General features: G+C 59.4%; 3 protein-coding genes across 14 annotated transcripts in view; 2 read left to right on the top strand and 1 right to left on the bottom strand.

The window, feature by feature from the left end:
• RAP1GAP2 (RAP1 GTPase activating protein 2) overlaps positions 1-10,179 on the bottom strand; it is a 52,835-nt gene extending 42,656 nt beyond the window's left edge. For 6 of the 12 annotated variants that reach the window (XR_005628828.1, XR_005628829.1, XR_005628830.1 and 3 more), the window contains exons 1-2: positions 7,897-8,031; positions 5,074-5,190 (exon numbers count right to left, since the gene is read on the bottom strand). Coding sequence is in view for 7 of the 12 variants with exons in the window: in XM_039720661.1 (XP_039576595.1) it covers positions 5,074-5,190; positions 7,897-7,946 (167 nt within the window). In the remaining 5 variants the exon portion in view is untranslated. Of the gene's footprint in view, positions 1-3,168; positions 3,318-5,073; positions 5,191-7,896; positions 8,032-10,112 lie in introns of those variants that run through there. The other 6 variants (XM_039720662.1, XM_039720664.1, XM_039720667.1 and 3 more) reach the window with 4 other exon arrangements.
• Positions 10,180-14,224: 4,045 nt separating this feature from the next.
• CCDC92B (coiled-coil domain containing 92B) lies at positions 14,225-21,441 on the top strand. Its single transcript, XM_039720892.1, has 3 exons — positions 14,225-17,330; positions 19,369-19,416; positions 20,891-21,441. The coding sequence occupies exons 1-3, from the start codon at positions 17,201-17,203 to the stop codon at positions 21,439-21,441; spliced, it is 729 nt and encodes a 242-aa protein (XP_039576826.1). The 5' UTR covers positions 14,225-17,200.
• Positions 21,442-22,047: 606 nt separating this feature from the next.
• The window catches only part of CLUH (clustered mitochondria homolog), a 36,940-nt gene continuing 35,464 nt past the window's right edge, over positions 22,048-23,523 (top strand). The window contains exon 1 of the mRNA XM_039720660.1: positions 22,048-22,053. The gene's annotated coding sequence lies outside the window, so the exon portion shown is untranslated. The remainder of the gene's footprint in view (positions 22,054-23,523) is intronic.

Below are 23,523 nucleotides of genomic sequence, written 5' to 3'. Positions count from 1 at the left end.
CAGAGCAAAGGAAAACAGTGTCCAAATTACCTCTGACTCAGTTCATGGAATATTTTAAACACTATTTTCTCCCCTTTATGGTGCTGCTGAAGTGAAAAGAGAAACTTGATGTCTTAAATACAGGTTCCCACAAACCCCAGCTTGCTCTCAGGGGGGCTCTTCACTGTTCAACAGCCTCAGACCAGGACTGAGGGGCTCCTTCACCAGCACGCTGGGGAGGGAGGCTGTGTGCCACAGCTTCAGACACAGGATGGGAAAGACAGAGCCTTCCTGACCCTCAAGCTGCAAGCCATGCTCCAGCTCCTCTTCCACATTCTTGAGAAACCACTGATGGCTCCTGGACTCATCCCTCTGTCCAAAGAGATCTGTCCACTCTGCTCCTTTCTGTGGAAATGGCTGAAACACAGATCCTGGAGGAAGCCACCATGGCCCTGCAAAGCATCACTCCTCGGGCAGCTGGCACAGAGGGACACTTACACCCAGGTATGGCAGCACCAGCTTGCCCAGGAAGAGGAGAGCACAGAGCCCAGCACAGAGGAGAGAACCCAGGAAAGCAGCAGGCTGGCAGCCTGGCCCCCGTGCTGGCCAGGTGCCTGTGACCCCCAAAGGCCTCTCCCACCACCACAAGAACCAGCTTTTTGCTGCAGAGGGACACAGATCATGTCTCATCACAGCCCTGTATGCACAAACTCATCACAAGCTCCCAGCCTCACTGGATTCTTCTCAGCCCACTGAATTTAATGTACAGCGTTGTTTGTTTTCTCAAGGCCACCCATTTTAGAGTCCTGCCTTGCTAGCAAGGGCATGGAATTCCTCTCTCATGAAAAGGCATGAAAAGGCCCTCTCTAGGAAAAGCCTGTTCAAGCACACACATTTTCTGTGCCTGTTTCTCCCAACCACCCCCTTGCCATGCCAGTGGAGCCTGAGGATGCTTCAGAGGAGCAGCAGAGGCTGCATCCTCCTGCAGTGTGCCTCCCAGGGGCCAGCAGGAAGGTTGCTCTGTGCATCCACACAATGCCCTCACAGGTGCCTGGCACAGGGTGCTCCAGGGCAGGCACCACTGCCCCCTTTCTCCCCTCTGTGCCAGGGGCATCCCTGCTGCAGCCAGAGCAGCAGCTGCCATGCCAGCAGCAGGTCCCTGCGCTGTCACCATGGCTACCTGCACATCTGCACATCTGCACATCTGCACATCAGTCCCCACTGCCTGCAGGAGCCCAGTGCCCATTGCCCAGGGCTGCTGGAAGGAGGATGCACCGGGGCAAACCTCCACAAAATCCTGCTCCCAGCGGCAGGCTGGCACTGCCAGCTGCGCCAGGAACTGCAGAGTGTTTGGCCCAGTTCACACAACAAACACGGAGCAGGGGGGTGGCTGCAGCCGGAGAAGAAATTGTGGAGAGACAGAAAAAGAACAGCTTAAACTGAAAACCAGGGCTGGGAAAACGTGGGGGCGGGATGAAAGCATGGGAATGAGAGAGACCTGAACATGCTTTGGCTGGAAATTAGGAGGCTTCTAATTTTCAATACAATCAGTCTCTGGAACAGTTTCCTAATTATGGAAATAAAGGAATCAAAAATACCCCAACCTCCTCATTGAGACGCAGAACATTTAAGACTTACACAAGATGGTAAAGTCTATGGAAGGTGTCCCTGTCCATCAGAGGGGGTTTGGAACTGGGTGACCTTTGCTGTCCCTTCAGCCCAAACCTTTCTGTGATTCTGTGACCCTGCGATGCCACAGCAGCAGGGCTCTGGGCTCACTGACCCAGCAGGTGACCTGGCCCCTTCCCCTGACAAGGGCTGCTCCTCAGACACCCCTGCCCTGCACCCCAGCCTCAGCAGCAGGCAGGAAATCGGGGCTGCCCGAGGCTGAGCTGCGCAGGCGGAAGGTCAAACCCTGAACATTGCACACAAACCACATGGGGCTTGGACTCGAGCTTTTCCAAATCCTGCTACCTCTTTGCCAACATCACCTGTATTTTTCAACCATTTTGGGTGGGCTTTTCAAGAGCCTGGGTTGAAACCAAATCACAGCCAAGGAACAGTCCTCCTGGCGTCCAGCTTGGAGGCAGATGTTCACTCCAAGCAAGGATTCATCTACCCCCACAAAACTGCAAAATGTCTGTGGAGAGTGAGCTGTTTTTAGCTCCTGGAAAAAAATGTGTCTCCTCCTGTTGCTGCTGAAGTCCTGCTCCTGTTTCCACAGCAGCAGCAGCCAGGGACCAGCAGTGTCTGAGCAGGTACAGACAGCAGCAGCAGCAGAGGGCCTCTCTGAGCAGCCTCAGGACCCCGCTGCCAGACAGACATGCTCAGGGATGAAGGGAAGGAGGGATGATAAAACAAACAAGCAAAGAAAAAGGCATTTTTGCTGCTATGGTTATGGTCTCTAGTGGGAGGAACCGGCAGCAGAGGGAGAATGCAGCATCTGTGAAACGTGGCGTGTGCAAGTGCGAGCCGGCTGCCTGCAATCACACCGCGAGCTGGAGCTGAATTTCAACTCTTTGGCATGATTCCAACCTTCAGTAAATCCTGCCTTGTGGACAGATATTATGTCCCTTCTGCTACTAAAACAGCAAGCAGTCTTAAACAAAACAGCAGAGCGCAGAGCGCGCAGAAGACGGCACAACCCGGCAGGATCCATCTCACAGCCTGCGCCCGCCAGGGACGCGAGCAACAGCTCACACAGCCCTGACAGGCTCCGTGCAGCCCCACGCCAGGCGCATCGGCCCGAAGGTGTGCAAGAAGGGAAACGCTGAGCCTGGTGAGCAGACATTGCCCCGCTTTGCCGGCAGGGATGAGCTGCAGCCTCGCACAGGGCAGCGTGTGGAGGATCCCCCAGCAGACCGGCGTGGAGGCTCAGTCCCTTTTCTGTGCAAACACCTGGGGCTCCCCAGCCAAGGAGGGGGAGGCAGGACAAAGCCCCCCCATGCCACCGGACCCCACCAGCCCGACCCCGGGGGACAGCAGGCAGAGCCCCGCACTGCTGGAAATCGCCTCCTCGAATGGTCAATATTCTAGGAGCGGCGCTGGCAGCCACTCCACCGTCCTCCCACACCTGTGTCCCGGCCCACCGTCCCCAGCCCTGACCTCCGTGCAGCCCCCGGCCCCCAGCCCCTGCCCTGCGCCGCAAAGGCGCCTCGGCCGCGGGGCTGCCCGGCCACCAGCACGTACCTACCGGGGGATGGAGCCCGTGCCGTGCCGTGCCGTGCCGTGCCGTGCCGTGCCGTGCCGTGCCGTGCCGCGCTGTTCCCGCTGATCCCGCCGGTGACGGAGCCGGCCCCGCGCGGGGCGGTGCGGGGCGGAGCAGAACGGTGCAGACCGGCCCGGAGCAGGGCAGAACGGGGCGGAACGGTGCAGAACGGGGCGGAACGGTGCAGAACGGGGCGGAACGGTGCAGACCGGCCCGGCACGGGGCGGGGCAGAACGGGGCGGGGCAGGGCAGAGCTCGTTCGTCGAGCGGCGCCGCGGCCTTGCGATCCCGCAGGCTGCGGGGCAGAGCCGCGTCCCGCCGCCTGCCCCGCCCGAAGGCAGGAACACCGCATCCCCCGAAGGATGGAGCACAGCATCCCCCCGAAGGATGGAGCACAGCATCCCCCCGAAGGATGGAGCACAGCATCCCCCCGAAGGCAGCAGCACAGCCCCCCCGAAGGCAGCAGCATCCCCCCGAAGGCAGCAGCGTCCCCCCGAAGGCAGCAGCACAGCCCCTCCGAGGCCGTCTCCTCGTTCCCCTCCACCCGCAGCATCCCTGCGCCCCAGCCGTGCTGCCGCTGCTCCTGCCACAGGTTACACCCGGGCTGCCTTGGGGACAAACGCTCCACTCCAATGGGAGACATACAGACACCACTCATCATTGGTCGCTGGTGTCCTACAGGCCCTCCAGACGGCTCCGGGTAACTTCCCAGGGGAAACTTCCAGGTAACTTTTCCTCTGGGAAATCAAACGAATCCAGGGAAATTAACCCCAACAGCACTCAGCATTAATTATAAATGATGTTACACGCATTTCAATTGCACGTGCCAAATTAAACACGTACATCAGGCATGAGACTAACACAACCTCTGAAAGCAATTTGCAAAAATTAGTTAAAATCGATAAACAGCACAGTCATTCCAGCTTCTGGAAAGCCTCTCCAGCGGCAGGCAGAGGGATTCCCACCGCGGGAAGCAGGTGGCAGCAGTAAGCATGTATGCCACGGCTCCTGCCGGGAGCAGCTGGCACTCCCTCATGCCCCCAGAAGTCTCTCCCAGGTGTGAACGTCACCTCCGTCCACCCCCGCCCTGCTTGCCCGGCATGGAGAGTACCCACAGCCCTTCCTGTCCTCGGACTTCCCAACCCAAGGCTTTTGGGCACCTCCTTGCTCTGCAGCCACCCTCCCACTGTTCTCATCCATGCAGTTCCAGGCAGATAAATACTTCAGGGCTTTAAGGGCTCTTGGAGCAGAACTGCTGCTGAAACACAGAGGGAAGAGCTTTTAGTGCCACAGCCACTCGGGGACTCAGCATGTTCCAGAGCTCTTCGCAGGCCAGAGAGCAGATGCTGCTCTGTGTGTGTCTGCAGGCCCATGAGGCTTTCATGTTAATGGTGTTTTATCATCACACACGGGATGGGAGCTGACAGCAATGCATATGCATCAGCAGGGAGAGCCACAGCACTGCCTGGGATGTGGCTCCCAAGGGGAGAGTTTAAGCACCGACCAAAATCAGGGGATCAGAACAGATATTTTCCAACGATCACTGATGGCTGGGGGAAACACAGCCCATGGCTACCATCTGTTTTTAAGTAAACCTCAAGTGCTGCACACATAAAGCAGATCCTCAACCAGAACCACAGGGGCAGTTACAATAAAAGTTTGGGCAGGCAGGTGATAATTTGTCCTTTCCACTGCTTTAAACTAAACAGCTCTTATGTGATGCTTACATCTGCTGGTGCCACTGCCTGGGACTGGATGTTAAAGCAAAGCCCAAGAGGTTCATGGTCACAGGGCTGCCAGACGGGCTGAGGCTCAGGGTCAAAACCACAAGGGCTTGTGCAGGAGCAAGCAGCAGGGCAGGAGCCAGCGCTGCCCGCACCCCTTACCTGCTGGGGGAGCCCAGGTCTGCCCGGCTGACGATGCGGTGCTGCTGGGGCGAGTGGAGCCACTGGAACGCCGTCAGCGTCCTCTCCTCGATGCGAAAGCGGCCCTCTCGCACGTACCTAAAAATAACACCGGGGAGGCTGAAATATTCATCAGCACCGGCTGCGGAGGCAGCGGCAGCGGCGGGCTCGGCTCCGCCGGGCTCTCAGAGGCAGCAGAAAATCATTTTATCACAGCCCGGCTGCCCGCAGCCCTGTGCCACCCACGGCCGTGTCTGGCACAGGGCATCCCTTGGGGCTGACCCCAGGGAGGGTTCCTCACCCTCCTCGGGGGTCTGTGGGGTCGCTGCCCCTTACAGCCCCCAGCCCCGCAGGCCTCTGAACAGACCCACAGGCCCCATGACTGCCTTGTGCAGGAAAACAAAGAACAAACATCTCCAAAGCAGCACGGGACGTTCCCCTGTGAAGCCCCAGGGGTACAGCACCCCCTGCTCAGCACCATGGTCTTGGGGTACAGCCTGCCCCCAGCACACACCCCCAGGCCAGCCCCATCCCAGGCTGGCTCCAGGGCCTTTCCAGCATCACTTCAAATGCCAGGCCAGACGTTGGGACTTATCCAGTAATAGCTGAGTGAATTGATGGTTATGAATTTGATTAGAAGAGCATGGGTTCCCTGTTAAGTGAGCAAAATTCTGACAACTGCAGTTGTTTCCATCTTTTGGAACAAAATCCTGCTGCCTGCTTCCATCCCAGCAGCCAGCTGCACTTCATACACACTCCTCTGAACGTGAAATTTCATCAGCAAGTAATTAATAAGTTAAAGCCCCTGCAGAACTGATTGGAGACACACACACACAGCTGCAGCACCCATGAGCCTCAGCCAGGGCTGGAGAGGGCTCCTGTCCCTTGCTCTGCATTGGATGCTCCAGGAGGCTCACTCCAGCACTACCCCCAGGGATGGGGCTGAGGGGAGGCTCCACTGTGCCATCAGCTCCCCACGTGCTGTGCTGGGCTCTGTGACCTGCCTGAGCCCAGCAGCCCTGCAGGTCCTGTGAGCTGGGGCAGTGACAGTGCAGGAACTGTGAGCAGCTAAAGGAAACCCAAAAGGCTCCCCAGCATCCCCAGCACAGGGTGACCTGCCAATTTTCTGGCTAAAAGCATCTGAGCAGGGTGCAGTGGCAGTGCTCCCTGCAGCTCTGCTCTGATAACCGTGCACAGAGCCAAGGGAAGCCAGGCTGTCCCTTGGGAGGTGGGGTGAGGCAGTGGGGACAGCACAGCCCGGCCACGCAGCTGCTGCAGCAGTTTGCTCAAGTGTGAGAGGGAACAGTGCAGGAACTGTGAGCAGCTAAAGGAAACCCAAAAGGCTCCCCAGCATCCCCAGCACAGGGTGACCTGCCAAGTTTCTGGCTAAAAGCATCTGAGCAGGGTGCAGTGGCAGTGCTCCCTGCAGCTCTGCTCTGATAACCGTGCACAGAGCCAAGGGAAGCCAGGCTGTCCCTTGGGAGGTGGGCTGAGGCAGTGGGGACAGCACGCAGCTGCTGCAGCAGTTTGTTCAAGTGTGAGAGGGGAAAAGTGTCCTTGGCTGCAAGGGGGGGGAAGGGAAGGAGAGAGGAAGAGAAAAAGCTTCAGTGACTCCCACTCTGGCCCTGGTTTGAGGGGCTCCCGCCCACAGCTGGCTCGGGCTCTGCTCCTGCCAGGGACAGCCGGGCCCGTGCCAGCGCTCCCCTCAGCATCCCTGGAGCACCCAGCCCCGCCGGGCACCGCCGCAGCGCCCTGCTCAAAAGTCACAAGCTTCGGACGTCACAAACTGCACAATTCAACATAAAAGAACACAGACAAAGCTTGTTCTCAATGTCAGCCCGTCCCGGCTGCTCCGGGCACAGACAGTGCCCCGTTCCAAGCCCGTCCCCTCGCAGCAGAGACCGCAGGAGCCTCCGCACGCCCCGGGGCTCCCCCGGAACGAGACCTCGGCATCCCGGCACGCTGCCGCTCCCACGCTTCTACCCAGCGGGCAGGACCCTCCCCGAGTGCAAAAAGTCTTCGGGATGCGACTCTCCTGCCTCTGCCAGCGATCCCCCTCCCAGCACAGACCCGCCCCCTCCCTGCACCCCTGTGTGTCACCCCGGCTGGAATGGGCGGCCCGGCGGGACCCCCGCTCCTATCGGGACCCCCATTCCAGCCGGGACCCCGGTTCCAGCCGGGACCCCCACTCCAGCCGGGACCCCCTTTCCAGCCGGAACCCCCGTTCCTAACGGGACCCCGCTCCAGCCGGGACCCCCATTCCAGCCGGGACCCCGGTTCCAGCCGGGGTCCCGCGGCGCCCCTCGGAGCGCCCCGCAGCATCCCAGATCCAGGGCGAGGTCCCGTGTCCCCTATTCCAGCCGGGACCCCGGTTCCAGCCGGGACCCCCACTCCAGCCGGGACCCCCTTTCCAGCCGGAACCCCCGTTCCTAACGGGACCCCGCTCCAGCCGGGACCCCCATTCCAGCCGGGACCCCGGTTCCAGCCGGGACCCCCACTCCAGCCGGGACCCCCTTTCCAGCCGGAACCCCCGTTCCTAACGGGACCCCGCTCCAGCCGGGACCCCCGCTCCCGCCGGGGTCCCGCGGTGCCCCTCGGAGCGCCCCGCAGCATCCCAGATCCAGGGCGAGGTCCCGTGTCCCCTCACCCCTACCCGGGGCCCCCGCAGCCCTGGTTCTCCTCTCTCCCGGGCTGGGAGCATCCCCACGCCGGGGCCCAGCCCCCTGGCAGGCTGAGCCCCTGCCGCTCTCCGGCTCGGGGTCCCCTTGCCGAGCCAGCCGGGACCCCCGGGCCCGCCGCACTCACCAGCGCACCAGCTCCCAGCGCCGCTCCCCCGCCGCCTTGCCCGAGGCCATCGCGGGGGTCCCGCCGGGCGGGGGGGCCCGCAGACCCCGCTCGGAGCCGGCGGCGGCTCCTCAGCACCAGCACCGGCCCCGGGCTGGGGCGGCTGCGCCGGTTCCTGCGCCGGGCCCGGCGCTCCCGCCCCCTCGGCGCCCGGGGACCGGGGGGGCCCGGCCGGGCAGGTGCGGGGGGGCCGCAGCGCTGTGCCCGGTTATGTAAAGCCTTATGCAACGCCCCCGCCGGGCAGCCCCGAGGGGCACACGGAGCCCTGGCACCTCCCCGCGCACCCCGGAGTCCCGCGCCGGGCAGCTGGACCCCGTCCAGGGCTCCGGGGAATCGTGCGCTTCCCAGCCCTCAGGCACTCCCAGCGAGTGCGCTGAGCATCCCAAAGTGCCCCGGGAGCTGCCAGCGGGAAAGCACCCCCGGGACGGGCCCTGGCACCCCGCGCCTCCCCGAGCCCCCCACTCACCGGTCCCTCGGGCGAGGCCGCAGCGGCACGGCCGGGGCTGGACCCGCCCTGCTCTGTCACGGTCCTTGCTCGCTGTAAGAGCACCCACCCAACCCGCCCGGCACAGCCGGCAGAGCTGTTCTCCCATAAATTCAGAGCAAAACCTGCCCGAGCCGGAACTTCCCTCCCGGAGCCCCTGGCGCTGCAGCAAACCACACGTGCAGCCCGGAGTGAGCCACACTGAAAGCTGCTTCTCAAAAGTGGTGTTCTGGCCCTAAAGCCTCACTTTTCTGATCTTTGAGAACTTAATTTCACAGCTCAGCAAACCCAGGCGCTGCATCCACAAGCCAACAGCTTCATTTAAAGCAAATGGCGTTAGCTACTCAAGTAAATTCCTGGTTTTGGTGATTCTGAAGCCCTGCTGTGGTTGGGTGCAAGCACATCTGGAGGGCACTGATGCTCCTCACAGCTGGGGAGCAGAGGTTGTGCTGGCTGGAGGCTGTGCCTTGCTGGGCCACAGGAAGGAGCTGGGGCTCCCCCAAACCTGGGCAGTGCCCTGCCCTCACAGGGGCTGCCATCTGCCCCGGTTATGGCTGGAGAGAGCCACCCGCCAGGGAGAACGTGTCCAGGTGTGGGGGGAGCAGAGGGGGTCCCCGGGAGCCCTCGTGTGTGCCAGCTGTGCCCAGGAGCTGGCTGGCACCCCACCTCTGGTGGCACCAGCGGGCTCAGGGAGAGCTCCACAGAGCCCCAGAGCTGTAAAAGGACAGAGAGCTCAGGGGGAGCCGGGCTCTGCTCCCAGCACTCACTGCAGGGCTGACCCTGCTCTGCCCTGAGCCCAGCCACAGCTCCCCCAGCACCGGCTGCAGGGGGGCACGGGCAGGGAACAGCGACAGAATGCACTGCAGGGAGCAGGGGAGAGCCAAAACTCACCCTCCTACCCCTGCAGCACCAGAGCTGACCCACCCCTGCTTCACCATAACAGTTTTTACTTTTTTGGGCGATTTAAAAATAAAAGCAACCTTCATTTAAAAAAAGTTTTTAGACAATGAGAAAAAATTAAAATTGGACTGTTCACATATCACATATGCACTAACACAGAGGAACAAGTTGCATTGCTTAGCTCAAGCAAATATCCTTACAAGTAGATATTTTCCAATCTCTGTGGAAATGTTAAGCTAATGTTAAATTTATTAAAATCCTCCAGCTTTTAGCCTTTAGACTTTAAGGAGCTTCTTATTAGGTTCTTCAAAGCAATTAGAAGGCACACACACACTACATTTCAATTAGGTTGAAAAATAATATCTGAGGCAAAGTTAAATTCATTTATACATTAAATGAAAAAAATCCCCCAATAATTAACTCGGGGGTGGCGGGGGAAAGCTCTGGTCTCAAAGCACTCCCGTAGCCACCCTGGAAGGGCACAGGATTCCAGTTAACTCCAGTGCACATGGGATGCAGCTCCCACTGGGAGTCAGCTGTTAGTTCCAGGAATCTGTCACCACTGGAGGGACCTGGGCTTGCCCAGCACAGGCCCTTGGCCACATCCAGAGCTGCCGGCAGAGGCCCCAGCCCTCAGCTCCTCTGGCAGCCCCAGGAAGGAGGGAGGGTGCCAGCAGCAGCCCCAGGCGCTGCCAGGGCCTGTCCCTGCCCGCTGACTGTGGCACACGCTCACACACACGCACATGCATACACACACACTCATACACACATGAACACACACACACAGACTCACGGGCGCTGCCTGTACCGGGGCTGGTGCCAGTACCGCTTATCCTTACCGCCGCCGGTGCCGCTGCCGGTGCCGGTGCCGGTGTCACTGCCGGTGTCACTGCCGGTGCCGGTGTTGCTGCCGGTACCGCTGTCCGCCGTTGGCGGTGCCGGTGCCGGTGCCGGTGTCACTGCCGGTGCCACTGCCGGTGCCGGTGCCGGTGCCCGTGCCACTAGAGGTCAGTGCCGGCACGGAGCAGCAGCGGCGGCGGCGCCGGAGCCCAGCCCCGCTCGGAGAGCTGCCGCCCGCAGCCCCATCCGCAGTGCCCGCATCCGGCATCTCGCATCCCGCAGGCTTCATCCCCACATTCCCCATCCGGCATGCCCACCGTCCCCCCCAGCCTCGGGCCGGGGAAAGCCAGGCTGCTGCAGCAGAACCCGCACCTGGTGCGTGTCCCCCGCCCGCTGCCCCGCGGGTCCCCGTGGGCAGGGGCTGCCAGCGCTCCCGCTGAGGCTCATGGCAGCGGGATGCCTCCAGCTGGGGCACAACAGCCCAGGAGCTGACCGCCTCTGGCCAGCAGGCTCTGGAGCTCAGTGACGGGGCTGAGGCGGCAGCAGGGACCCCCCAGTGCCTCCTGAATTGGAATTCCTGCCATCTCTGCCTCACTTCAGACTTGTTCGAGCAGAAACTCCTGTCTCAGAGCAAGCAGGGAGTGGGGAAGGGACGCAGCATAACTGCAGTGCAGGACATCACGGTGGCTGGAGGCACCAGCACAGGCACTGCCACGCCGTGTCTGCTCAAGCAAGCTGCCAGTGAAACCAGTTACCTTTGGCACTGGTGATGGGAAACACGAGCAGCCTGTGCGTGACCCCGAGCTGCCAGGGGTGGCTGTGGAGGCTGCCGGCGCTCCTGCACCACGCGGGGTGCAGAGGCTGCTCTGCTGCTGTCCCCGGCGAGCTGCAGCCGGGAGCGGTGACCTCATTTACACAGCAGCTCCCTGTCCCCGAGTGCCTGACCTTGGCTGTTTGCAGGCTTGTCTTTGATCCAGTGGAAAATCAATGGAAATTGTACAAACCTTGTGAAACATGATGCACTCAGACGTTCCCCCTCTCTCCTCCCCCCAGCTCCCGTCTGCGGCTCGCTGCTGCTCAGGGTAGCACACAAGTTAGGGGAACACACAGGGAGACATTGAAAACACCCACACACCCTGAATGTGGCACACTGCCCTGAGAGGGACAGGGGACACCTTGGCAAGCATTGACTCCAGGGTCACAAATGGGCGAGAGGGGCTCCACGTGAGACAGTGCTGCCCTGAACAAGAACGGCTGCACTCTCCCCTTCACACTGGCATCTGTGGCCCCGTAACCACTCCTTGTTTCAAGAAGAACTCATTTTCCAGAGAACACAAGTTGAGAGGAGGCCCCCTCAGCAGCTGGCATGACTGGGTGAGCGTTGGGAGGCCCTGGAGCTCTCCATTGCATGGTCTGGGGCTGCAAGCAGAGGAGTCTGAATAACTTATTGCAAGTGAGCTTCTTGTGTGTGCATGTACAGACCTTCAGACCACACTGCTCATCTTTTCTCCTGATTCAATGATTTCTTTCTTTGTGTGAACTAAACTTAGTCTTCATAGATGAGCCCTAACACAAATCCCAGCCCTTCTCAGCTGCCAGAAACAACTGGCCAACATTGAAAACACCCACACACCCTGAATGTGGCACACTGCCCTGAGAGGGACGGGGGACACCTTGGCAAGCGTTGACTCCAGGGTCACAAATGGGCTGGACCCCAGCACTGTGCATCAAGTGAGGGTCCAGTCCTTGGCCATTACTGTGCAGAGATGTCACAAACCTTCTGTATCACACCTGGAGCGTGTGCTTTGCTGCAGGCACAGGGCAGTCTATCGGCCACAGCAAACCTCGCTGGGTCTGTGGAGCACCAGCACTCACCCAGAGCCTGGAAGCATTCAAGGGGAGGGAAGGATGTGGGATGGCAGAATGACACCACAGACCACACCGTGTGAGCTCCCCTACAGCTGCTCTGTGCTGGCTGCACACCGGGACTGCAGCAGCTTGAACAGGGAGCCGGCAGCGCGGTTCAGCATCCGAGCAGGAGCGCGGCTCTCTCCGGCACATTTGGGCGAGGGAACGGGAATCAGCAGACTGTCAGCTGACGGGAGGGCGCTACCATTTCCCTGCGCCGTGCGGCGTGGAACACGCCACCGCATCCCTGCATCCCCGCCGAGCACAGGCGCAAAGGATTGAGTCATCCTTCAGAGCGAAGCCCCAGCTGCTCTGGGCACCACAAACAAAAGGCACGAAAAATCAGTAACCGCTTGAGTAAACAAGTCTTTCTCAGCACCCCTGTGAGCACAGCTCCGCCGGTTGGGCAGCCCGGTTTCCCGGCTGCGGCCGGTCCCGGCCCGCATTGGACTCGCATTCCCCGAGCGGCGGCGGCACTGCAGCCCCGCAGGGACACACCGCCGCTCCTTCCCCACCGGCAGAGCCCCGCTCTCACCCCCCGGGGCTGCTGGGGGTGCCCGTGCCGGGGCTGGGCGGGCGGCGGCCGCGGGACCCCCCCCGAGCCCCGGCGGGTCTGCCGCCGCTGCGGAGCCGGCACCGGGCAGAGCGCTGCCCAGCCCCGGCGTGCGGGCGGCACCGCGGCTCCGGAGCGGCGGGGATGGCCCGGGTCCGCTCCCGGAGCAGAGCTGCATCCAGAGCGAATTCCCTGGGAGCCGGGAGGAGAAAGCACGGGCTGGCCTTCAGCCCCCTGACAAGCGTCACTGGGGCTTCTCCTCAGGCGGTTGTGCTCGGGGAACTGCAAGAAACAATAATTTATAATCACCATCTGTATTGATTTTATCTGTAAATAGATACTGACAGATAATGAATAGCAAACAGCACTCCGAGTGTAATTCTGCCTCTGCTGAGATCAGGGATGGTTTCCCACTGACTTTTCCAAGGCCGGGATTTCACCTCTGGTTTCTATTCCTGGCATCGCCACTGCCTCTGTGACCTTCTGCAAGTTTCTGAGCTTCCTGCTTGCCTGATTTCCCTACATTTAAAGACACACTAGCTTAGTGGCACGGCTGCAGTTTATATTCTTTGAGCTGTAAATACCAAGGACTGTGGATTTCTAGTGTGTATCAGTGTTTATTCCCGCGTATGTTTCAATGTGATGGAGCAGGGGTTGCTGGCAGCCACAGCAGGACAAAGTATCGACCTGCTCCTGCAAACCTCATGCCCCCTGACTCCCAGCTAATTTGCATTTGTGGAGGATAATAATCACAGAAAAGGGCCAGACTATGGTGTGATGGCATGTGTACAGAGGTACGTGGATATGCAGTACTGCCTCTCCCTTTCAGATGCATCATTGGGATGGAGGGCTTTTCTTGGGTCAAAGTTTTGGGATTCTGGTTTACATTGAACGGCAGACTTAAGCAGAGTTTTGCCCTGGAAGCAAACTCTCAATCAACCCGTCTGTGCAAAGGAAATCAGCTCCTGGTAGGCTTGCAACTGAATTGGTCATTGTAGCTGCTCCAAGAGGCTGCTTCAGTCATTCTGGTTTGTGAAATAAGAATTTGATAAATTGGGATGAAATTGTAAATCTCACTGGGGTTTTCCACCAGCGCTTTGAAAGAAGCAGCAGAGATCAGGACTCCCAATATGCTTGTGACAAAGGTCATGGTTGCATAGTGAAAGCACAAGAGGTGTGGAAGAAGCCATGGTTTAGAGCAGGTGCCCAGGAAGGCTCAGCAGCTGAGACCATGCCCACGGTCACTCCACGTGGGGAACTGGAGGGGGCTGAGCCCAGTGCCATCTCCTCAGTTCTGTGCTCAAAATCTTGGGGGATCTGCAAGGGAACCTCGTTCCTGGAAAGCTCTTGGAGGTGGAGCAAAGCCCTGTGGATGTTCATTCCCCAAACTGGAGAGATCTGTTCAGCCAGAGCTCTGCACGGAGCAGGGGCCAGCTCAGGCTGCAGGTGTCACCTTTGAACTGGGGCAAACCACACTGCTCAGCTGGCTCTGCCTCCTTTGCTGCTGTGTGTGCACATGTACAGCCCTCAGAAGCACAAAGGCACAGAGCATCCTTCAAGCTAAAGAGGACTACTGTCACTTACTCTTGGCTTTTATTACGAATGGCATTGTTTTCTAGGGTTGTAACCTCATACGTAGCTCGTCACAATCACAGAGTACACGGTCCCTGTGAGAGCTTCCACCACCAGTTGTCCTGGCATCTTAGAACCAGTCTGGAAAGGAGAAGTGATGGCTCCAGCAGCAAGGGAGGGATCAGAGTGGGGGCACCCAACCGTGTCCCTATTCACTGCAGTACAGCCTTCCTTTTGGGAGCCACGGTCACCAGCTGGGGCAGGAGGAGCCGGTGGGAAGGACAGCCCCACTCACCATGCTTTGGCTCTCGTGTCTGTGGCAAGGCTGAAAGTTCCTGCCATGGTTCACTGCGCAGGCCTCTGGTCATGACCACTGTGGGTGTTCTGAAGCCCTGGGCACAGGGAGTTTTGGTGTTACCAGCTGGGAGCTGCGGTCACCCTGCAAGTGTTAAATCAGCCAGCAGCAGCAGCAGCAGCTAATCCTTATTAACTCCCAGCACCGCCCAGGATCGAACTGTGTGCAATGACAGAAGGCACACATCAAAACAAAGGCTCAGGAGGCTGCTGCAATCCCACTTGCCTTCAGAAGCACTGGAGAGAGGACACCAGCTGTCGAGAGTTTGGTTCTGAACTCCTTTGGGGTAAAAGGTGGACACTGCCTCGGTGACGCAAACGCTCATCTGCTGCCCTCTGGTAAAGTTAGGGACACTCCAACACTGATGTTACTGAAGCCTCAGGATGAGATTGCATCTTCCTTGACAGATCTGGCTCTTGCATCATCAGCTGTGAGGCAGAGCTGTGTGACCTGCAGAGGGGACAACATGTCCCTCCCACGGGGCTGCAGGTGGTGAACAGAAGCAGCCTCGCGTCCCTGGAATCCCTGGAGAGCTCTTCCCCTCACTGCTCTTGGGCAACAGCACGACTGTTTCCAGCATTGTGCTCACTTCCAGCGAAGGCAGCTCCCGCCCTGCTTGCCTCTGTGTCCCACCCCTGCCTTGCTCCATGCCCTTAGTACTGGTGGGAGGTTGGTGGCTAAACAAAACAAGGTGCTCGCTCCCTCGTGTGGGGCTTCAGGTGTTCCTGCCACAAGCTGAGAGCTGCTTCTCAAGAGAAAACATGAAAGTCATGTTGGTCAGGCAAAGCTGATTCAAACCCACTAAGGATTTCCCATTGCAACTCTGGAGACAGACTTCTCTTTCTGCACACACAGGTAAATTATGAAGGCTCTTTTCTTCCAAATCAGAGACAACAAACAGATCTCAATTCCAGATTTTTTTCTTTGACCTTTTTTTGCAGCTTGAAATCTATCAACTACTTTTAAAGCCAAATATTTTCATGGGTTAAAAGAAATTTCCTACTTAATGGGAGAAGGAAAAGTTCAATGGAAAATTTGCAGCCATTTCTACTAAAGACATTTCTACTAGACAGAACAAAGTGCTTGAAAATAGCAGTGTGTGTCCCCTGGGCTTTGGCCAACCTATTTTCTGATGTTTCCTGAGATGAGGAGCACAACTCCCATCAAGAAGCTCAGCCCACCACGGCCAGGGCTGGCAGGAGGATGTACCCATGGTGTGGTTTGCATTCCTGGTCTCTGGCAGATGCCAGGTAACTCCCATAACTGTTGCACTGGCATCAGGACATATGGCCCCCCAAGGAGGATGGCCCAGGCAGCCCCAGCCCCCTGGCTTTGCTGGCTTTGACACCTTCCCTAAGGACGACTACAGGACAATGCACTTTGGATCGTTTACCAGCAGGCTGGGTGCTCAGCTGTCCCCAGCCAGCCTGCACCCCCCACCTCATCAAATACAGGAACGTGGAGACCTGACTGTAGAGTTGTCACAAATCTACAGAGCCTTTGGCAGGAACAAAGCTTTGACCTTGGGGCACTGCCAGGACCTCTTACTGAGGGATTGATCTTAAATGCATTCTGGGTGCAGGAATTGCAAAATGCCCTATGTGACCATGCCAGGGGTGCTGGAACAGTGAGCCACAGTGCTCGCTTGGTTCTGCAGTTCTGTAGAGAGAAAACTGGAGTCAGATGTGGGAAGCAGCTGCCCAGGGACAGGATGATGCACTCCATCCCTGAGGCTTGTGGCACAGCATCTCCCCGTAGGTTGGAAAAACCTCTGAGGTCATTGAGTCCAGCCACTCTGCCAGGTTACCTTGATTTGCTGCACCTTCCCTCCTCCTGGGCTGTGTGCAGGGAGCAAGGACAGATTGCACACACCACAAAATGGTATTTCTTGGGAAAAGGGCTCTTTCAGGGGCTATTTTTATCTCTCTGTGCAGCAGCACAGGTGGGTGGGTGGCTTTTGCAGCTGCTCTGCCACAGCCACTGATGCCGTGGGGACAGACCCCCAGCCTGGCTCGGCTGCCTGGCACAGCCTGCCAGCAGCTCCTGTCTGCCAGGAAAATTACCAGGGAAGATGTTCCTTCTCCTGGAAGACAACGTGACTCTCCTAGCCGTGCAGTGCTGATCGGGTTAGACAGAGCATATTGTATTTTTCATGTGCTGGATCGCTCGCTGCAGTTGCTGCTGTGTAATGTGGGGCTTGTCAAGTGAGAGCCAAAATCGTCTCTGGTGCAACTCCCACCTGGGGACAACGAGGAGCAATCCTGTCCCAGATGCATCCTACTCAACGATAAAGCATTTCCTAGGGCCAAATTCAGAACAGACATGCATGCTGTGATGCCAGGGTTCATGCAGCAGGATTTTCTGCCTGTGCAGTCTCAGAGCAGGCAGGACAGGAGCTGGCCCCAGAGGCGCTGGAAGGTGAGAGGGCTGAGGCCATTCCCATGCTGAGGGCATCAGCTGAGCAGGGCTGCTTTGCCCACAGCCACAGTCCCCGTGGAGAGAGTGAGGAGAGAAGGCACCACCCTGCACCTCAGTGCCGGGCTCTGCCCTCACAAGGGCTCCGGGGCCGGGGCTCGCGAGCGCAGCGCACTGCTGCACGTTTGATCAGAGCCATCTCCCCTCCCTGCAGGCCTGGACTGTGAATTTGGTTGCGATGGAGACCGTGTCCCTGGAGCACCAGATCCAGAGCGTGCAGCGGCACATCGCTTTCCTGAAGAAGGAGCAGATGGAGCTGCTCCATGACCTGCACCTGGAGATCCTCCGCCTGCAGAAGCACTGCTCAGGTGAGCTGGGGTGGCCACGGTGTGTGGGAGCTGAGTGCTCACAGGGCTCCTCGGGCAGGAAGGCTCCTGCTGGCAGCCCGGGCAGCTCACACAGGTGCTGGGCAGGACGCAGAGGAGGCGAGTGCAGGCTGCAGCACGAGGCTCAGGGCCCTGCCTGGCTGTGCTGCAGGGTGCACAGCTGCCCACAGCCCCGCTGCAGCAGTGTCACACTCCCCTGCAGCCACCCCTGCAGCAGGGATGGCTGCCCAGCCTTCTGCCACCACTGGAACTCATTCCAACTTGTGCTGCTGCTCTCATCAATAATTCAGCCATAGCTAATTACTCCTTGTCTTCCAGCCTCTCATTCTCCCGGGTTCCTGGGAAACAAAGAAATGTCTGCACTGATAAAATTAGCTCTTTTCCCCCATCCTTTCTGAGCTCCTGCTGTTCTGTTTCATTGTTTTAATGGTTTAATCTATGGCCTCTTCAGGCAGGCAAGACAGTGAGGTTCTGCTGCCTAAATCAAACTTGGGGGATCTGTCCCCACGGGCTGAAATGAGCCCACTGCACGGGTGATCTCCCCTTCCCAGTGTGACCCAAGGCCAGCCATATCTGACCAGAGGGGTCCTGTCCTCCTGGGTGAGGTGTGTGCTTCTGCCAGGAGTGCCAGGCAACCCCTTGGCAGTTTTAAGGAGACATTCCTGACATTTGAGTGTCATTATCTGGGGGCTGTTTGTTACTGACTTAGAGTAGAGTGTCTAAGTCAGTTTTTCCTCAATGTGGCCCGGTAGAGCCTTGCCTGCTGCCCTGGCACTGTTGTTTCTGACTTTCTCACTATCCCCTTGTCTCTCTGAGGTATCCCTGTGGGAAAGGCTCTCCCTCCCACAGAGGTGGCTCTCAGCTGCCCCTCCGGGGTCACGGGGATGGTGCTGAAGCAGATCAGCACCAGAAACTGGGACCCTGGGCTGTGCATCATCCCCGCACTTGATCAGCAGGATGATGTCTTAGGAAACAGGCAGCTGCTTTGGTTTTCATTTGAAATATATCTGAGACTCCAAACCTATTATTTTAGCTTCAGAAAAAATAGCACAATGGCCATTGATTCCCACCGGGGCAGTGAGAGTGCTGAACGCTTTCCAGAAACTGCATTACGGTCTCAGGTACTTCTGCCTCCTCACTACAGATTTGTTTTCCAAGACAGACAGGCAGAGCAGCCTCAGACAAGCGTTTGGGTTCAGAAGGATGGCAGTGATGAGGATTAGAGTCAACACAAAAGCAGATTAAAAGAAAAATGTAGGGCAAAGATTAACCATTTGAACTCATTTTCAGGGGAAAAATAGCCCCCAAACAGCTGAATGCTGCTGCTACCACTCTCTTCCTCTGCTCAGGGCTGTTAGTGGTTGGGTGGGATGTGATAATTAATTCAAAAGGGGCTGTCTGTTAGAGTGCAGGGTGAAGTGAACTCCAGAAGGTCCCTTTGTGACCTGGTGCTGCAGCCTGGGGCTAGACAGCGAGCAGGCAAAGGGCAGCAGAGAGGAGGCAGCATTCTGGGGCTGAGCAGGCAGGTGGGTGCTGCAGCTCCTGAGATTTGGAAGGGATTTGGAAGCTCCACGTTGCCCTGGAGCAGGGCAGCATCCTTCTGCAGGCACACCGTGCTGGGACGAGGCTGTCCCTGCTCACGGCATGTGCAGGGGCAGCAATCAGCCTGGAGCAGTAAATTATGAAATGCTTTGGGTGGCAGCTTACACTTTGGTCTATTTTCAATCCCTTGCTCTGCTCTTTGTCCTGGTTTACAGCACTGAAAATGGTTCAGCAACTCTTTCAGAAAAAGAAAAGGCATTGTCAGAGGAGCAAACCATCCTGTGGACAATGTCTCGGCCATGAGGCTGCTTAATAACATTTAAATTGCCAGAATTGCCTATTTTTAGCTCAGCCTTGGCCACACTCCCAAGAAGGCTGGGCAGAGATAGCACTGCAGCCCCAGTGACATCCAGTGCCCCAAAGGGAGCACAGAATGGGTGGCATGCTCCTCCTCAGTCCTGTTGGATTTCTCTTCCAGAGCTCACCCATGACCTGGAAATGAAAGAGCTGGAGGCCCGCCAACAAGGTAAGAGCACAGCTTTGGGCACAAGGCGAGGGGGAGCAGGTGAGGGGGCAGAGGGGCCCTGCAGGGAGGCACAGGGACCCGGCCTGAGGGGCAGTGGGGCTGGGCAGGCCTGGCAGGGCACAGCCTGCTGGCAGCAGCACTGCTGCTGACGCCCGGCAGAGGCTGCTGTGTGAGCAGCCTGGCTCCCCTCCTGCCTCTGCCCACAGATGAAACTGGAGCTCCTCCCTGGCGCTGCCCGGGCACGGCCCCTGGCACCGAGCCCCAGCCTGTGCTCTGCCCTCAGTGCCAGGGCGGGTGCAGCTGCTCTCACTGGGGCCAGCAGGGTCCTGCCCTCGGCACCCTCACGCAGTGCCAGGGCTGGCTCCATGGCAATTCCAAACTGCCAGCCCCTCCCTCAGAGCCAGGGGTCCCTGCTGTGCACCCGAGGGCCTGGTGCCCAGCCCACCGGGTGCCATGGGGTGCCACCAGCCTCAATGCAGCGAGTGCCACCCATGGTGCCTGCCCATCCTTCAGCCTTTCAGAGCTGCACAATCACTTTGCCACATTTATGGGGCAGCACCTCGTTTACGATGCCATCAAATGATTGCTCTTCTAGTGCCGTTCATGCAATAATTACTGCCTGCAACTGCCTCCCTAAGACCTCATTACAAAGCTGCAGAAACACTAAGGAGCTGAGGCTGTAAGTGGCTGCCAATCACCCAATAAAAAGCAGATTATTGCAGAGGATGGGAGCAGGCCTGGGCAGGCCAGGGAGCGCGGGCAGGTGCCAGCCTGCACCCTGGCAAGGGCTGGGTGCTGGAGCAGGCAGCCAGGGCTGGGGTCAGGAGTCCTCAGCCCTCCTGCTGCCCACTGGGCTTGGCCCCAGAACCCAAGCTGTGAATTCCCCAAGCTGCCTGGCCATCCTGCCCCAGGACAGCATTCCCCAGAACTCGCTCCCTTGTCCCAGGATAGAGGCTCCTGCCCTGCTGAGCACAGCCCAATTTCTCTGTAGTCTTGGATTAGCATCTCCATCCTGACTAACAAGGCTTTGGAGTCCCAGGGCTTGAGGTCAGAAGTCCCTCCAAAGTTGCGCTGATGGTTTCCCTGCACCATTCCCTTTTCTCTTCCAGCCTGTGTACTCCCCCACATCCTCTGCACACATTCAAAGTCACTTTTAGGGTGAAAAACAACTTACCTAGGGAAATTTTAAAACTGCAGCAAGGTAGAGGCAGCAGGTTCCATGGCAACAGCATTCTCCACTGAAGCTGCCTTTTGCTGTCACCCCTCATTGGGTGTTACACGTGGCACCAGGGGCTGGAGCTGGGGCTCCTGTCCCTGTGCTCGGGCAGCTCACAGGGGGCTTTTTCCCGGCTTCCAGAAGCACCCAAGCAGCCTCAATGGCACGCTGGCCCTACTGGCACCGTGGAGTGGCCAGCAGCCACGTCCGGCCAGGAGCAGTGCTCCCATCCTGACCCCTCTGTGCCTTGACCCACAGACGTCCTGGACCGCGAGCTGGAGGAGAAGTGCCGGGCGATGGAGGCGCAGCTGCAGGAGAAGGAGAAGGACAACCTGGAGCTGCGCAAGGAGCTGCAGCACAAGGAGACGCTGGTGGCCGCGCTGCGCTCCAGCCTCCGCAGCAAGGAGCGCCGGTTCCTGGAGGAGCTGAAGCGGCGGAGCCACCGCGTCACCATCCTCGACACCGAGCTGCAGAAGCAGACGGAGGCGGCCGCCTACCTCTCGCTGCAGCTGCACGCCACGGCGCAGCGGCTGCCGGGCCCCCGGGCGGGCGAGCGGCCGAGCCCCGAGCAGCCCGCCCGAGCCCGCGGGCAGGGCCAGGCCGGCCAAGGGCGAGCCCGGCAAGAGGCAGGGCTCCGGTGCCCACGGTGCCCGCGGTGCCCCCCGCGCACAGGAGTAGGCGGCGAGGGCGCCGAGCGGCCGGAGCCCCGCGGCACCGGGGGCTCCTTCCCCGTCCCCTCGGTGGAGCGGAGGGGCGGCCGAGAGCGGAGCCCTGCCCGCGCCTCCCACCCACCGGCCCGAGAGGTGTGAGCCAGGGATGCTGCCGGCAGTGCTGCGGGACAGGGCCGCTTCCAGCACCCGGGCTGTGAGGGGGACACGTCCGAGCGCCTGTGCCCTGCTTGCGAGTTAAAAACAAAGCAAGAAAGAAGAGGAAGCATTTTAAAATGAGATTTTCCTGCTGCGGCTGTCCTCGGAGTGGGCACCAGGCTGCTTTCCCTGGGCACAGCAGCACACGGCTCGGCCCGCGGGGTCAGCCAGCCCGGCCTCAGCCCTGGCATCGCGGGCACACCACCTGCAAGGCTCTCAGAACGCGGGCAGCTGGACGAGCTCGGTCCTGCGGGTGTTGGAGGGATCCCCTTCCCCGGGACAGCGCTGCTGTGCTGGCCTGGCCTGTCCCGCGCTCCCCGTGCCGCGGTGTGGCTGGCTCCAGCACGGATTTCCCCTCACGCAGGGCTCGGGCGAGGCAGCTGGACAGGCAGGGCCCGGCAGTCCTGCTGGGCCGCTGCAGCCGGGCTCCGTGTGCTGCTGGAGCAGCGCTGCAGCCTGTGCCCCCGGCAGGGCTCTCCTCGGCACCAGCACTGTGGTTCTCAGTCACATCCACAGCCAGGTCTGGGCTTGCTGCTGAGGCAGAGCAGCGCCCCGGTCCTCCCCCATTGCCTGCCGTCCCTCTCAGCACACGGCCACACACAGCCGCCTCCTTGCCCCATTTCCAGCCAAACCGTCAGCTTTACAATCGCTCCCTGGCCGTTGTGAAACACCATTAGCAGGGGAGGGCTCTGGCAGCCAGGCAGGGCAGAGGTCGCTGTGCTCGGTGCTGCTGGGGCAGCTCAAGGGGCAGGTTTCACCCTGGCGTGTGGGCTGCCAGCCTGCAGCCAGCGCCTGCCAGCCCCGTGAGCAGCAGCCTCCGCAGGGCCCTCCTGGGCTGCTGTGGGCAGCAGGGAGCTGCAGGGTGGCATCAGACCCTACTTCCTTCCAATTCAGTCTGAAACCTCTTGAAAGACATCACCCTCATAGACTAGCGAGGCTTGGCCTGCCCGCACTCACCCTCAGTGTGCCCGTGCAGTCAGAGCTGTCTATTTTTGTAGTTCAATATTTATATACTCTATTAAAATGCTTTATGAGATTGACAGCAGCAGTCGCCAACCAGCTCTTTGGTAAAAACAAACCCCAAAGTGTATGAGCTGCACTAGCAGGGCAGAAATTAGCGGCTTTTGCACTTTTTCTTTGGCTGTTATGTGACTAGCCAGGCTTTGGAGGACACGACCTCTCGTGCTCTCCCAGGGCAGCCCTGAGGGCTGGGACTGCCCAGCTGCTCCCATGGTCCCTAACACAGCCCTGGGTTTGGGAAGAGCCCAGCACAGCCACGCTGGGCAGAGCCAGGCCGAGGTGTGCAGCTCCGGGGGCATGAAAGCTCTCGTGGGCAGTGTCTGCAGCCCCCGAGGTGTCTGGAGCTGCTGCCTGGGCCGTGCAGAGCCCAGGAGCCCCCAGCCCTCAGATGGCACAGCCAGGGGAGGCTGCAGGGCGCCCACGGGCCGTGGATGCAGAGCTCCCCGTGCCCAGGGTGCCCACACAGGCTCGGCAGGTGCAGGGCAGCACGGGGGGCTCTGAGCACGGGAACACGAGGGACAAAAGCCCTGGGCTCCCCGGCACGGCTGCAGAATGCTTCCCGCCTGTTTCCCTGTGCCAGGCCCAGCTCTGGGGGACCTGGGGGTGCTGGGGCCCTGCTGTCACCCACCCTCGGGGACACGGAGGGGACCTTTGTGAGGGGAGCAGCCCCAGGGCCCCAGCGGCACAGTTCTGGGAGGTTGTGCCCCTGAGGTGCTACTGGCCTCTGGAAATTGCTGTTTCTCTCCGGTTCTGAGAGGTCCTGCTGCGGATTTGTCTCTCTTGTAGGGTGAGAGAGGCGATGCCTGTCCCCGTGTGCTCGGCTGCTGCTGCAGCTGCGGTGCGCACAGCTGCTCCCCGTCCTTCCTAGACAATCCTGATAGACACAGTATGTTGCATCTTGATTACAAACTTCTTCATGAGATCACGGTGTTCATGACTGAGCATTGAGAAGTGGAGTTCGGAGAAGTATGATCCTTCTCCTGTGTAAATACCTTCCTAGCAATC

This window comes from Passer montanus, unplaced genomic scaffold (assembly GCF_014805655.1).
Source record: "Passer montanus isolate IOZ18808 unplaced genomic scaffold, ASM1480565v1 scaffold44, whole genome shotgun sequence".
NCBI classification, from domain to species: domain Eukaryota; kingdom Metazoa; phylum Chordata; class Aves; order Passeriformes; family Passeridae; genus Passer; species Passer montanus.
The sequence above is the reverse complement of the archived record's forward strand: the minus strand, read 5'-3'. Positions and strand labels throughout refer to the sequence as shown.

Coding starts and splice junctions, on each gene's coding strand:
- CCDC92B (XM_039720892.1), top strand. CDS start 17,201: ATGGAGACCGTGTCCCTGGAGCACCAGATCCAGAGCGTGCAGCGGCAC. Junction 17,331..19,368: donor CCTGCAGAAGCACTGCTCAG/GTGAGCTGGGGT, acceptor TTTCTCTTCCAG/AGCTCACCCATGACCTGGAA. Junction 19,417..20,890: donor GCTGGAGGCCCGCCAACAAG/GTAAGAGCACAG, acceptor CTTGACCCACAG/ACGTCCTGGACCGCGAGCTG.